This window comes from Rhinolophus hipposideros, assembly GCF_964194185.1.
Source record: "Rhinolophus hipposideros genome assembly, chromosome: 16".
NCBI classification, from domain to species: Eukaryota; Metazoa; Chordata; class Mammalia; order Chiroptera; family Rhinolophidae; genus Rhinolophus; species Rhinolophus hipposideros.
Window position 1 is genome coordinate 43,387,260 of NC_138062.1, and position 13,723 is coordinate 43,400,982.

The window sequence follows — 13,723 nt, forward strand, 5'->3', positions numbered from 1 at the left end:
GCTCTAACGGCTCCTTCTGTTCCAGGTGCGCATGGGCTGGACCATGAGGCTGGCCATGGCAGCCCTGATTCTGAGCCTTACAATGATGGTCACCACAGATGAGGAGGAAAATGACCGGTGTGTGTACGAGGCCCTGACTGACACTGATGCTGTTATCTGCAAGTAAGGCTGGTGGGACCTCACAACGCAGTCGGGCAGAGGTCTCAGGGAAGGGTGTTTCCAGAACCAAGAAGCACATGTCCTAAGGCAGTCTTTGCAGACAAGCAGAGAATGAGGAGTTCTGGTGACCACCTTGATGGGGGACAGCATGGAGCCAGGATCCTCCCTTCCAGGGGGAGCTCTCCTCGGACCAGGAGGGTATATGGATATGGTCGGCTCCCCCCACCCCTGGGCCTCCAAACCTCAGGGGTCCTGTGCCCTCCCTGGAGAGACTACCTTTCCCTACAGCCCCAAACAAAGTGTAATTTGCTCCCCCCTCCACAACCACCAGCACCAGCAGCCTGGGTGTGGGCTTGGACTCTCCCCGTATGGAAGCTGGTTGTTTGCTTTTCCATGGCGAGGCCCCAGGAGTGTTAGGACAGTCAGGCCATTCAGGAGGTGTGGGCACTTGTTGTCCAGAGAAGGCGCTGGGCCTCAGCTTCTCCCCCTGCGCGCTGGAGTTCAGCTCTCTCCTCACTGGAATGTTGGTTAGAAAAGCCAGTCTTAACTGTCCTGGACTCGCGGGTCATCCTGAAACCTGCCCAGACCACTTGGCTGCCACCCCCTCGGCCGGTCTGTCTTCCCACCGAAGCCATCAGAAGTGAGAGGCAGGGAAGAACTGCTTTGTACTCTGTCTTTTTGTGTATTTGAATTCTTGCAAACACTACTTTCAGAAAGATAAATTCATGTTTTCCCTTAAAAAGTTAGGTAGTTGAATCCCTGCCCCCCCCACCAAAAAAGAAAGATAGCACAAATTTTGCTTCTATCAGGACATTTTTAAAACTCTGGCGAAACGGTTCTGGGTGAAGGTTTGTGTGGGAGGAAGAGGGAAAGTGGCTGCGTCTCACAGGTGGGCACTGATCCTTTAGGTGCTCTGAGGAGTGGAACCTTCCCTGGGGGCGGGTAGGCTTTGTCCTCTGGTAGGCAGAAAATCAAGCCCCTGCAAGCTGGGAGGTCAGCGGGGCCAGGGCAGGGCAGGTTAGGGCAGGGCCCGGCCATGGTAATGGCCCCATCATGGAGTGCCTCTGCACCTCCCTGTGTGACCCACACTGTGCAACACACAGAAAAGGATCACAGCATGTGTGTGGTCACTGGAGGTGACTTACCTGGGCCCCAGCTGCCCTAGGCTCTGTCCTGCTGATATTCATATGCTGGAAGCTGGTGGTGGCCCATGTGTCACTCTGGGCGCATGCTACGTGCCAGGAGTCCTGCTGGTGCTGTAGGCTCCTTGACTCATTTCACTGTTACCATGAATCTTCCAACTTAGTATTATCATCCTCATTTTGCAGATGAGGGATCCCCAGAGATTTAGTGACCAGCCCATGGTGCTGACACAGCTTTCAGTTGGCAGAGTGGGGATGTGACTCCCCTCGTCTGACTCTGCACTCATCCTCTTTCCCCACCCGCCGTGGGCTACTGACCCCATCCAGGACCTGGAGCTTCTCAAATTCCAGTAAAGGGAAAAAAAGCTGTCCTAGTCCATTCAGACTGCTATAACAAAATGCCAAGACTCGGGGGCTTATAAACAATAGAAATTTATTTCTCAGTGTTCTGGAGGCTGAGAAATTCAAGACCAAGGTGTGGGCAGATTCGATTTCTGCTGAGGACCGGCTTCCTGGGTCATAGATGATCTTCCTCTGGCTGTGTCCTCACACTGTGGAAGAAATGCAAGCTCTCTCTGGGGGCCCTTTTATAAGGACACTAATCTCATTCATGAGAGCACCACCCTCATGACCTAAGCCCCTCTCAGAGGTCCTTTCTCCAAAGACCATCACATTAAAGGCTAGGATTTCCATATATGGATTTGGGGGGATACAAACATTCATAGCATAGTAAGAGCCATTCTCAGGACTCCCTAGAACACACCAGCAGGCCTCCAGTTTGAGAAACATGAACTTATGACACTAAAGTTATATGCCAGGAAGTCTTTTGATTGTAAATCTTCATCGCAAAAGGGAAGCTTTGTCTTTATTCCTGCTGAAGATTTTCCTTTGTTCATAAAATATCATCTCTGAGTGAGAACACATCATGGACACATCAGACCCCCAAGGAGGGATTAGTGTCTCCTGTGCTGGGGCTCCCTCCCCAAGAAAGCTGCTCAGCTCTGGCTTCTAACCTATGAGAGACACCCCCTGTCCCCCAGAAGCCACTCCTTTTGTGGGTATGTGGAGCTTAATAGGAAATTCTTGAAGAAAGGATTCAATACCTAAAGGTATTGGTCTATAAAGGAGGAATTTTATGCACAGTGACAAGCAGTGGGAAAACATGAACAGAAAGCTCTTCCAGAATAATAGCTAACCTACTCCTGAGATAAGCCAGACCAGACTGACAAAAACACTAAGAGCCAGAACGCTGGTTCAGTCTCAGAATCCAAAGAACCATAGTCAGTCATCCAACCCACATGCTTTGGCTACGTCCACTCGACAACCCCTCCCTGCTGCCACCACCAAATGGCCCTGGTGACTGAGAGCTGCCTCCCACAGCCCTCTCTTCTGTGCTGAAAAGCTCCACCCTTCAGGGAATGCATCCTGCTCTTGCCCTAGGCATTGCTGCCTAGAGAAACAAGTCTAGTTTCTCTTCTTGAAGGTCGTTCAAATGTTTAGAGACCGATGTCATGGCCCCTGCCTTCACTCCCAGCTCTTGTATTCTGGGTGTCTACCTCCATCCTTCAATTCCTCTTTGGACGTCTTGGTTCTGGGCCCGCTCTTTCAGGAAGGATGGGTTGGAGGCAGACTCATTGCTCTTTTGTAAGGGTGGTGCCCCACACTTTCACATTGAGAACCACACAACAGTGGGTGGAAGTACCCCTGAACCCCCTCATGCCTCTGTGAAAGCAGCCTCATCTCCACCTCGCTCTCAGGCAACTAGAATGCTCAACTGTTTCCACAGGTACAGCTGGGGAGCCATTTTTCTCTGATCCAGTATTTACAATGTGAAGGAGCAAATGGAAGCCTGGAGAATCTAAGTGACTCCCTGGGGAAGCCATGCAGTGTGGGAAAAGTGCAGATGAGCCCGCTGTAGTCGTTCTCTATTGCTGCACAACAGAGTACTCTGAAACTTACAGCTGCACGTACCCGTTGTCTCACATTTTCTCTGGGTGTGGCTCATATGAGTATCTCTGGCTCAAGGTCCCTCAGGAGGTTGCAGTGAAGCTATTGACTGGGGCTGTGGTCTCATCTGAAGGATGGACTGGTCAGGGTGGGGTCTTCTGCTTCCGAGCTTGCTCATGTGACTGTGACAGGCCCCAGTCACAGGCCATGTGGCCTCTCCCTGGGGCTGTTTACAACACAGCAGCCAGCTTCCCCCAGAGCAAAGATTTGAGAAGAAGAGCATCTGAGAGAGGGTAGACGCCACCATCTTCTTATAATCTTGGGAGAGACATCCCATCACTTCTGTTTTGTTCTCTCTGTTAGAAGTGAGTCACTAAATCCAGCCCCCACTCAAGAGGAGGGGATAACACAAGGGAAACAGGGATCAATGGGAGTATGTTGGACCCTGCCGGCCACATCCAGGTGCCTTTCCCCCATCTCAGTTCAGCAACCAGACTCTGCTAGTTCCTTAGCTTTCTCTGGGCCTCAGTTTACTCATCTGGGAGATGAGAAAAACGATAATAGCTGCATCAAGGTATTGTTGCATGAAATGGAATAATATCTGGTGCACCTGATCTATTGGGGTTACCCCGTAGATGCCATTTCCTCCCCACTCTAGCCCCTTAGGTAATGTCAGATAACCCCGAAGCTGGGACTAGGGTCCACTCCCCACACTCTCTCCCATGACTCCTACTCTCGTCAGGAGATCAAAAGATACCCCAAATCTGGGGATGGAGTTCAGAATGTGTCCCATGTAAGACACACCATGAGCAAGAAGGACACTCACTGCAGAAAGATGGCAACTTTGAGGTTTTTGAACTTGAATGCAAGTTTTAAAATGTATTCTTACTAAATTTAATTTTTGATTCAGTTCATCTCGGGCTTGTCCAGACCTTCCTTTAAACCAATTTGATCATTGGAATTGGAAATTATCAACTTGGTGCCATTTGCAAATCTAATAAATTTGCTTTCTTTGCCCTGATCCCAGCCTTTGGCAAAACTGCTAGACAGCACAGAGGCCCATTCATGCTTCTTGGCCCATCCTGCTGATCCTGCTATATGGAGCAACCTGAGGACTGCCCAGGCTGGGCTGGCAGCACCCATGGGTGTGACAGGGGCTGGCGAGCACAGCCCTAATCCCTATCCCCCTGGTATAAACCCTGCCACGGCACTCTCTGTGGCTTTAGGACCACTCACCAAATGTCATCTTGCTGATTTTGCTTAATGATTTTAGCATTTGCAGCTAAAATTTGTCCCCCAAGGAAGGTCCCTCTGGTCCTCAGTTTCCCTCCTTCCTGGCCCTTGGCCTTTTCCAGCCCCATGCCATGTGCTAAATCTCCATCTCTTTGCCAGTGAGGTACCCTCACTAGCTTCAGTGCAGGGAGTTGTGGCAGAAACAAACCACATGGTCCTTGAGAGGCTGTTGTGAAGATAAGTGAAAACCTATCCTCTAAAAGTTCTTCAAAAGCTATTAAAACCATGCCATCCAAGAGGAATGACTATAAACTTGGGAAGAAATAAGTTTGCTCAGCAAGCTCGTGATTCAGCTAAGTGGCTTCAGTGAATTGTCCTGCCTCAGTCAGCCTGAATCTGGGTTTTGGGGTGCTGGCCCAAGGAAGAATCTTGCATTTGCTGGGCATTGCGGGCTCCGGCTACCTTTTCCTAAGGTGGGACTTCAGAAGCCTCTGGAAGGGTGAGGGTGGGAGGGGAAATGTGGGGCTCCCCCATCAGGAAGCTGTCCTTGCCTTTTTCTCAGGTTCAGACCTTGGGAGGTCCCCCTCCAGATCTACTCCCTCAAATTACATTCTCATTGGGTCCCCTTAGGCAACACTCCCAGCAGGGAACTGTGGTGAGCTCTGGGTGACCACTGGTGGGTTGTGGACATGCTCAGCCATGCTGGGCTAATAAGAAAGGCTGAGGACCTAACCCTTCTCTCTCAGTGAATCATCTTAAGCAAATGAACCTGTTGACCTCGAGAATGAATGTACCTGTTGAGAAGGGCTCCTGGTGCTCGAACTTATAAACAGAGCCTAGCAGCTGTTGGCAAACAGGGGCCTCTCACACAAGCCTGAAAGCTGCACTTCAGGAAGAAGTCTGCACTGAATTGCCTGCCTCCACTGCCGTGCCTTATAAAGGAGTTCCTGGCATCGTATTTCAACCAATAGGACTGTGACTTTACCCTTCAATAGGAGCTGCCTGGCTTTAGCTTTATTAGCATCTGCACTGACCAATCAGAGCAGCACCATTCTGACCAGCCAGAACAGTGCTGTTTGGACCAAACTGTGAGGATTTGGAGTCCTAATACGCAATGAGAACAAACCACTCAGGGACCAGGGGTGGGGATTTGCCTCTATATAAGTCAGCTTTCCTGTGGCTTGGAGAGTATCTTTTCCCTTTCCACTGAAGGCTGTATTCTCCCTGCTGGAGCTGAAGACGTGGCTCACTGGAGCAGAGCAGTCTAGCTGGAGAGGGGCCATGCCACCCCACACCGACCCAGGACCTCCTCAGAGCCATGCTGTTTTGTAATTGAGCTGTGACACTATTAAGCTGTTCCACAGTCGTGCTGTATCACAATTGAGCTGGTTGTACTAAGTGAAGTCTCCTCCTTCACTGGAGCCCAAATTGGGGATTCCTGTTGTCATTGAATTGGCACTGACGAGCATCGGTTGATAAACCCTACAGGGCCCCTGGGTCTTCATGATAAAAAGTGACAGAAGAGCAGGGAGGAAAGGCAAGTAAAGAAAAAAAGTTGGCACAAGATTCTTTTAAGTACCTGTTTGAAAGCTTGGCTTACATCCCTGAGTTTCAAATACAGGTGAGCCCTTAAGGCTAAGCCTGATGGCATTGTGGGATCAGCCGTCCCACAAAGCCGGATTCTCAGAGCACTTACGCCGTTCAGGCCCTTCTTCTCAAGGAGGAAGTAGACAAATAGGTTCATACTATAGTCTTAGTGACTAGGTTTTACCCCCTGAGAGATATTTGCAGTTTGAAAGTGTAATAGTAGGTCAAGAGCCTAGGATCTGGGTTATACTTAACCCAAAGAAGTGGATTATTTTAAACATTGGGAGGATCTTAATTGTGTAGGGCAGAGAACATTCTGTGCCCAGGATGAAGGCTGGGTTAACTTGCTAAACCCTTCTTTATGTAATACGAACGCTCCTGAAAAGGAATGTGTAAACGTTATTCTTATAAACCCAATCCTACTTTAAAGACACTGATCAAGTTTGCCTATGGATGTATTTTCTTTTTGAGAAGTAAACACTCACAATAGTTAACACTTCCTGACTGCTGACAACAGGCCAGGCTGTGCTGTAAACATTGATCACTTATCTTACTCCTCACACCAACCCTTTAAGTAGATACTATTAGTGATCCCATTTTACAGCTGAATAAACTGAGACACCAAGAGGTCAAGTAACTCTTAGGCCACACAACTAGTTAGTGGGCAGGTCTAGGATTCAATCCCACTTGACTTTACATTCCCAACAGTGCTAGACTGAAGCCTTGTGAATCCCAGGCTCCCCTAAAACCCTGACATGGGCCAACAACTTTCTTCTTTCCACAGGGGCCTTGAAGTTTTCTACCCAGAGTTGGGGAACATCGGCTGTATGTTTGTTCCTGACTGCAGTAACTACAGGCTAAAGATTACCCACTGGCCCGCGCCAACAGTCAAATTCCCTCGGGCCTTAGAGGTGAGTGAGCAGGTCTGGTCTAGGGTGGACAGGGAGAGTTGTAGGTCTCAGTTTGCCTCTGAGTTTGTTCATCTGAGTAACTAGAAGCTGGGTGCATAGCCATCTGGGGTTGGGTCTGGTGGTAACAGATGGCTGTTGACATAAGTATGTGCCTTTCTTTGAGCAGCCCCATGGCCTTGGAGGAGGTTGGGGTGAGTGGGAGGGTTGCAGACTGGGGGCTTTTTCAAGGCACAGGGGCCACTCTGCATGGGCCTTTCCCTGCTCCTGCAGCCCCTGAGCCCCTGAGCCTGGCCCCGCAGTCATTGTGGAGACCAGCTAATGCGTGCTTTGGAATCTAAAGAGAAAAGGAAAAGAGACAGGGTTCTGGGGACTCCTTGCTGAAGGTGCAAGGTGGCTGGGCTTTCAGAATGACCTTCTGAAAGGGGAGGAGCTGCATTGTAATGGGCAGCACTTCTCACGTAGGCTAAACTAGCCGAGGTCAGTGTTTTGCGTCTTGGTCATTGCAATATGAAACATGCTCAAAAGTTTGCCCAAAGTTGTCTCAAATAGAAGATTGAAGCACTTTAGGAATTGGAAATTGATAGGTCAACCAATAAAGGAACGCGCATGGTCAGGCAAGAAAGTTTATTAAAAGAAGGTCTATTTTATTAAGAGAAAGTCTATCGGGCTGAGCAAAGATGGCTACAGCCTGGGCTGTACATCTAAATGAGACTTGCAGCCCCAAGGGAAGGGGTGAGGAGGGTTTTACAGGGGCTGTGCTGACAGGGTAGCATTGTTTGAACAGAAAATGCTGACTGCCTGTAAGCGAGTAGCTGCTTGGTGGCGTTTTCTGTTACCTCAAGTTTGGCTCTGTCTGCAGGTGCAGGCCAGCAGACATTTTGTTGTCTTTTTGCAGATATGGCTCTGTCTATAAGTCAAGGTCTCTGAGCCCTAACATTCAGAGACCTAACAGAAATAACTATTCCTTTTACTGGGAAATGATTCATACTGTCTTGTTCTGGAAGGTTCCCTTGGTTTGGGGATGCAGTAAACCTGGGGAAGGGCCATGGAAGTGGGAAATAGGGCTGCGGCTGCTGTTCCCAGCGGCCATGCCATGTCCTGGGGGAGCTGCTACAGCGTTCTGGTCTCTGCTTCTTTCTTTCTTGACTCCCAAGCCAGACTGAGCTCCCAAAGCGTCACGGGTGGAAGATGATCCTCGCTTTCTGCTTTGTCTTAGCTGGAGGTGACAGTATCAACCCAGGGTGTGTCCAAGACTCAGGCTGAGTGGGTGGAGACAGAGGGTGATGGTCAGAATATGACCACAGGCACACCGAAGACGGCCTTCTGGTCCCCTCTGTGCATGGGAGCAGGGGAGGCCACAGCTGGCTCTTCCCCTCTGTTGGTCCAGCCCAGTGGCAGTTCAGCGCAGACAGAGCCACACAATCAGTTCAGGGGTAGGGGGTCACAAAGATTACTGGGAGGTAGAGGGATAGATTTTTCTTTCTTTCTTGAACTGTTTTTCATTCTCAGGGAATAAAGAGATTGTGATATGTCTCACAATTTATGAGGCTGAAAACAAAAAGCTTTGACAGGCTATGTGTTTGCAACCATGACAAGCATCCTTTCTTTTGGGAGACCGAGCAAGCAAGTAATGAGGGCATCTTCTGGGTCTCCTTTCTCTCCACCCTCCCCAGCTTCCCACGCATGCACACACATGCACGCGCATGCACACATGCCAGCCCTCCTTCCTGGAGACCCTTGGCCTGAGTCACACACGGACAGGTGGGATAAGCCAAGGAAATAAAGGCCTCATTGATTCTAACTCTTGGGACGAGAGGTGGAAGGCTGCAGAAGCAGGGCAGGAGCCCAGTGGGACCGGGCTCTTAACTCACCATTAGTTCACTTGTCCTCGGTTTGTCACTTAAGGAGTGAGGAGGTTGGACCAGATGATTTCACGGCCCTAGTTACTGTCCCAAGAGGAAATTCTCAGCCGAGGGCTCCGTTCTGCTCTGAGTGGTATTGCGGCAGATGTCCACTAGATGGCAGTGTAGACTTTTCTGACTACCTGGTGCCCTTGGGAAGGACAAGTTTGAAGCAAGTTTGGATTTGGTTTAGTTGATATTTTGCAATTCATTCTGTTTAGTTGATAACGATTGTCCTGGGGTATGGGCACATAATGCAGAGAAGACATCGCCTTCTCCAGATCCTGAAATCGCCCACCCTGTCTCAGCCCTGAGGTGGGGTGGGGGATAAAAACAGAGATTTAGGCAGGACACAGAGTTGTGGTTAAGAAAGCCAAGGAGGGCAGATTTCACAACAGATGGGTTGGTCAACGTGGTGGTGGAAAGAAAGAAAGAAAAAGTAGTATTTCTACTACTAGAACTACATTTTATGGAAATCTGGCCTTTGAGAAGGCAGATTCACTTAGTTATCAAAAGCCAACATTCATTCAGTGGTACCCCACTTTACGCTGGGTATTAGTCATGCCATTTCGTTGAATGCTCTCATCAAGTCTGCAAGTTAAGTTTTTTTTTAGTCTAGGCTGTTTAGGGGCAAGTGACAAAAGCCAACTCAAACTGTTTTGTGCCAAAAAAGAGGGAAGGCATTACTGGTTCACAAACTGAAACTTCCTGGGATGCCTTCAGGCACGACTGGATCCAGGTGCTCAAACAATGTCACCAGGAATCTATATCTCTCCCTTTTCTCTACTTTTTTTTCTGTGCTGGTTTATAGTGTAAACAGACTCTTGGCATATGATGACTAAAACCATTGGCTTCAGATTTGTTTGGCTAGTTTATCAATCCCAGTGGGAATAGATTGATCTTTTCTAACCATTGAAAGTCCCAAGGTTCATCCTGCTTGAATAACAGGCCTATCCCTGAGCCAAACAGTGACCCTGAGCCACCCGACTTAATCTATAAGAGCTGAGGGCAGCAGAGGATGGCTCCCCCGAAGCAGAAGAAAGGTGTTGGTTATCAGAAGGGGAAAGGTGTAGGAAAAACAAGAGAAATTCCTACAGACAGATAGACGGAGAGATGGGAGGGAGGGAGAGAGGGAGGGCGGGAGGAAGGAAGGAAGGAAGGAAGGAAGGAAGGAAGGAAGGAAGGAAGGAAGGAATCGGGCCAAGTGCAGAGGTGGAAAGTGGCAGAGCCAGGGTTTAAATCCAGGTCTGCCGCACTGCCGAGGCTTGACCCCTGGACCACTGGCAAGGGCTCTCAGGGAGACACTGAGGTGCTGGCAGAGTAGGGGCGGGCTTACTGAGAGGATGCTTTCCTAGGACAGAAAGAGCAGTGGTTGCTAAGAAAGGTAGTGGCAAGGAGGTGGAGACAGGCCAGGGACAGTGAGAAGTGAGATGGTGGCTGGCGCTTCCTTGAGGTGTAGAGAGAATACCCACCTCTAGAGAGAGTGGCTGGGAAAGTTGGAAGGGAAGTCGCTGCTATCAGGAACCGGGTCCCTCAAAAGTGGGGGTGGGGGAGCCTCAGTCCTAGTGACAGAGAAGAGGATAAAGGCATTTCCTCTGAGCCCAGGGCCTGATGGAAAAGGGCAAGAGTTTGGTGACTGCCTGTGTGGGGACAATGCCGTCTTTCAAAGGTGATTAAGGCAATGCCACCAAAGCAGTGGCTGCCAGTGGACATGCCCAGAGAGCCCCAAGGCCCTGAAAGAAGGGGAGCAGTGAGCATAGGACAGAGCTTCTGTGTCCACCAGAGAGCTTCTTTTATCCACACCTTTGCTCAAGCTACTTCCCCATATTTGGGTCCTGAACTCTAGGGTACCCTGCCCCCACCAAAATGCTTTCTCCTCCAAGAAGCCTTCCCCGACTGCCTCCCTTTTGGACCCAACCCCATCCCTAGCTAATTGCTTCTTTTTCTGAAACTTTTTAATGTCCTCCACTCTCCATACCCAATGTTTACTTCCTTCTGCTTTATATTGTGATTGGGTATTTATAGCTTCAGCCAGTTTGTAATAAGACCATGAGTTGTATTTCTTTGAACCACCCACAGCCCCTCCCAGCATCACAGACCCATGTTGGTGGACAGGGTGAACAAGTGGGTATTTGACTGGCTGAATGAATGAATGAGTGAATGAATGAATGAATGGCAGGTGGAAGGGCACCTCATGGAGTGTGAGCTATGAGATATGGGAGCCCAGTGGTTTGCCCTTTAAGCAGCTGGGTGTCCTGAAGGAAAGCCTTGTGGGCCCTGGGCCAGCTCTAGTGTCTCCTCCATTCAGGCCAGGTGTGGGCTGGGGCTGGGGGTGGGGAGTGGGAAGGGGGAAGCAGGGAGAGAGTGAGGAAGTCAGTTGGGTTCCTGAGAAGGCAAAGTAATGCAGGAAAATATGTAGCGTCCCTGTGCCAACAGCCGCTGAGCGCTGAGAGGTGTTGAAATAAGAGGAAGCTTTCTCCCCTGGCATTCTGACAGACATTAAGAGGCAAAAACTTCTTAAAATGCATCCCTTCTCAAGCCAATGAAAACTGAAAGGCCCCTGAGAAACTTCTTGACTGGGCTTATTCTTCACCTTGAATTTAAGCAGCTGGAATCCTTTTGAAGTGAAGAAATTGCCTTTAAGTGGGGAATGTGCATTGCATTTGAGGAAAGGAACAAAGACCACAGCAGTCGGTCCTGCGGTCCCTCGGCTTTCCAATCAGGCTCAACTGGCCTTATGTCTCCTCCCCGCAATGCAGGTGACTTAATGTGTCCTCCTACCCGGCTGGACAGGCACATCCTTATGCCACCCTGGACCTGTGGCATCTGTGTTGCTGTCTCTTGGGGGCCACCTCCTTGCCCTGTGGGCCCAAGGTAGAGACACAAGTTTCGACACAAATTGTATGAGACTTGGAAATCTGGAGACATGTGCATGTGGTGGAGTCACAAACTCTCCTCAAAGACAGAGAGAGCCCGCCGTGCTCATCAGCCACCCACACCCTTCTCCTCACACAGAGAAAAATGGGGGTGCTGTGGTCACAAATGGTAATGTGTGGGGACAATGCCCACAATGGTTAGAACAGCCCTGGTGGATGTGCAGAGTCGCTCATTCAGGAAAGATGAGGCCAGAGGGGGCACTGAGGCTGGGGGGTGTGCGTGCTTGTGGGGGCGGCCAGTGCAGGCCCATTTGTTCCAGGGACGGTGCAGCTTTGGTGTCTGGGATATGAAATGATTCACTTAACAGATGTTTACTGAATACACAAGCACCATGTGAAGGCTAGAAATTCAAAGATAAAAGGCATCATCACAGAGCTCCCAGTCTAAGTGGGGAGACAGACAGGTGGGTGGCAAAGCTCCCCGCTGGTGTCAGTGGTGCAGTAAAGGAACCGTGGATACCACCAGGCCAGCCAAGCTGAGCTGGAATCAGGAGAGGCCTCCAGGAGGAGGTGAGCCCAAGCCTAATTGTGGACAATAAATGGGTAGGGCATAGACGGGGAGCCTGCGTGGCCTGGTGAGGACTGAGGCTCAGGAGGGGCAGGGCCACAATGGGAGGGACCATGGAAGCTTTGTGGTCCCTGGAGTGGAGTCTGCATTTTATCCGGAAGCCAAACTGGGGAGGGCAGTGTCACCATTTGATTTTTAGATTGGTGAATGTGATCTATTTGCAATTCAGAAAGATTACTCTGGCTGCACAGGTGGAGAATGAAAGAAAGGTGAGACTGAAAACAGGAGAGCACCCTGCTGACGCCATATAGGTGAGGGCGTGAACCGTGGCCTGGGTGTGAGAGATTTAAAGGAGGTTGAATCCACAGGGCTTGGTGACTGTGGAGGAACGGAGAGCACAGGGGAGGAAAAAGGCCATATGACCTTCAGGCTTCTGTGATGGGCAGATGGGTAGATAAGAATAAAGCTGAGCCTATAGTTTATCCTAAAACACAAGACGCTTTGGAGAGTGCAGGGGTGCTGTTAATAATTATCAGGATGACAATTATCAGGATGACAGGTGTGATTGGGTCCTGTCTCTAATAATGACGCTTTCACCAAGTAAGGCACACAAGAGAAGTACTAGGCCTACAGGGAAGACAGACAGGGGCCATGACTTCTGCATACACTGAATTTAAGGACCCTGCACGCACCCAGAGGCAGCCGCCCAATAAGCAGGTCTAGGGGCTGATGCTGAGAAGTGAGGGCTGGAGGCCTAGATTTGGGTCCTCAGTGACCAGGGGTGGGAGTTGGAGTCTTCCGGATGGCCAGGCTCGCTGGGGTGAGGATATGGGGTGGTCAAGAGCAGCCAGCCTGCAGGGGTCAGGTCAGACAGGCAATGGGGAGGCTGCTCCTGAGCGATGGGGATAGGAGTTCCAGGACAGTGAGCTGTGGGCAGAAGGTAAAGTCAGGTCAGGGTGAGGCGTCTAGTGGGGGGCCCACCAATGCATCCGTGATTGTTTAAGGGAGAAGGAATGAGATGCGACTATAACCCAGTGCCTAGTATGGGACAGGAGCGTAATAAATGGCATCAGTGGTCGTTATGACAAGAGCGTGGCTTGTAGTCTGAAGAGTAGAAGGCGCAGGAAAAGGGTTTGGGCTGCAGGAGGCTCTGGGAGGCCTGTGTGAGTCTCTGTCCCAGAGGCAGGAGCCTGTGAGGTTGTAACAGGAGGGGGGACAGGTGGAGCCAAGCCTGGTAAGGCAGTGCCCAGCATTCAGACGAGGGTGCATGCGTGGAGGAGAACCTGCTCACAAGTCATTTGATCCTTTGTCCAAGGCCAGAGTCTGCTGAAATCACCCAGCCCAGCCCACTCAGCCTTCTGTTATAGGAGTGCTTCTGGCCACAATGCGACCAGGTGAA

The 13,723-nt window shown here is 50.3% G+C and overlaps 1 protein-coding gene across 3 annotated transcripts in view; it reads left to right on the top strand.

Moving 5' to 3' along the window:
• The window catches only part of PEBP4 (phosphatidylethanolamine binding protein 4), a 211,442-nt gene that overhangs the window by 25,436 nt on the left and 172,283 nt on the right, over positions 1 to 13,723 (top strand). For all 3 annotated transcript variants that reach the window (XM_081075908.1, XM_081075910.1, XM_081075909.1), the window contains exons 2-3: positions 26 to 162; positions 6,853 to 6,979. In XM_081075908.1, coding sequence (XP_080932034.1) covers positions 26 to 162; positions 6,853 to 6,979 — 264 coding nt within the window. The remainder of the gene's footprint in view (positions 1 to 25; positions 163 to 6,852; positions 6,980 to 13,723) is intronic.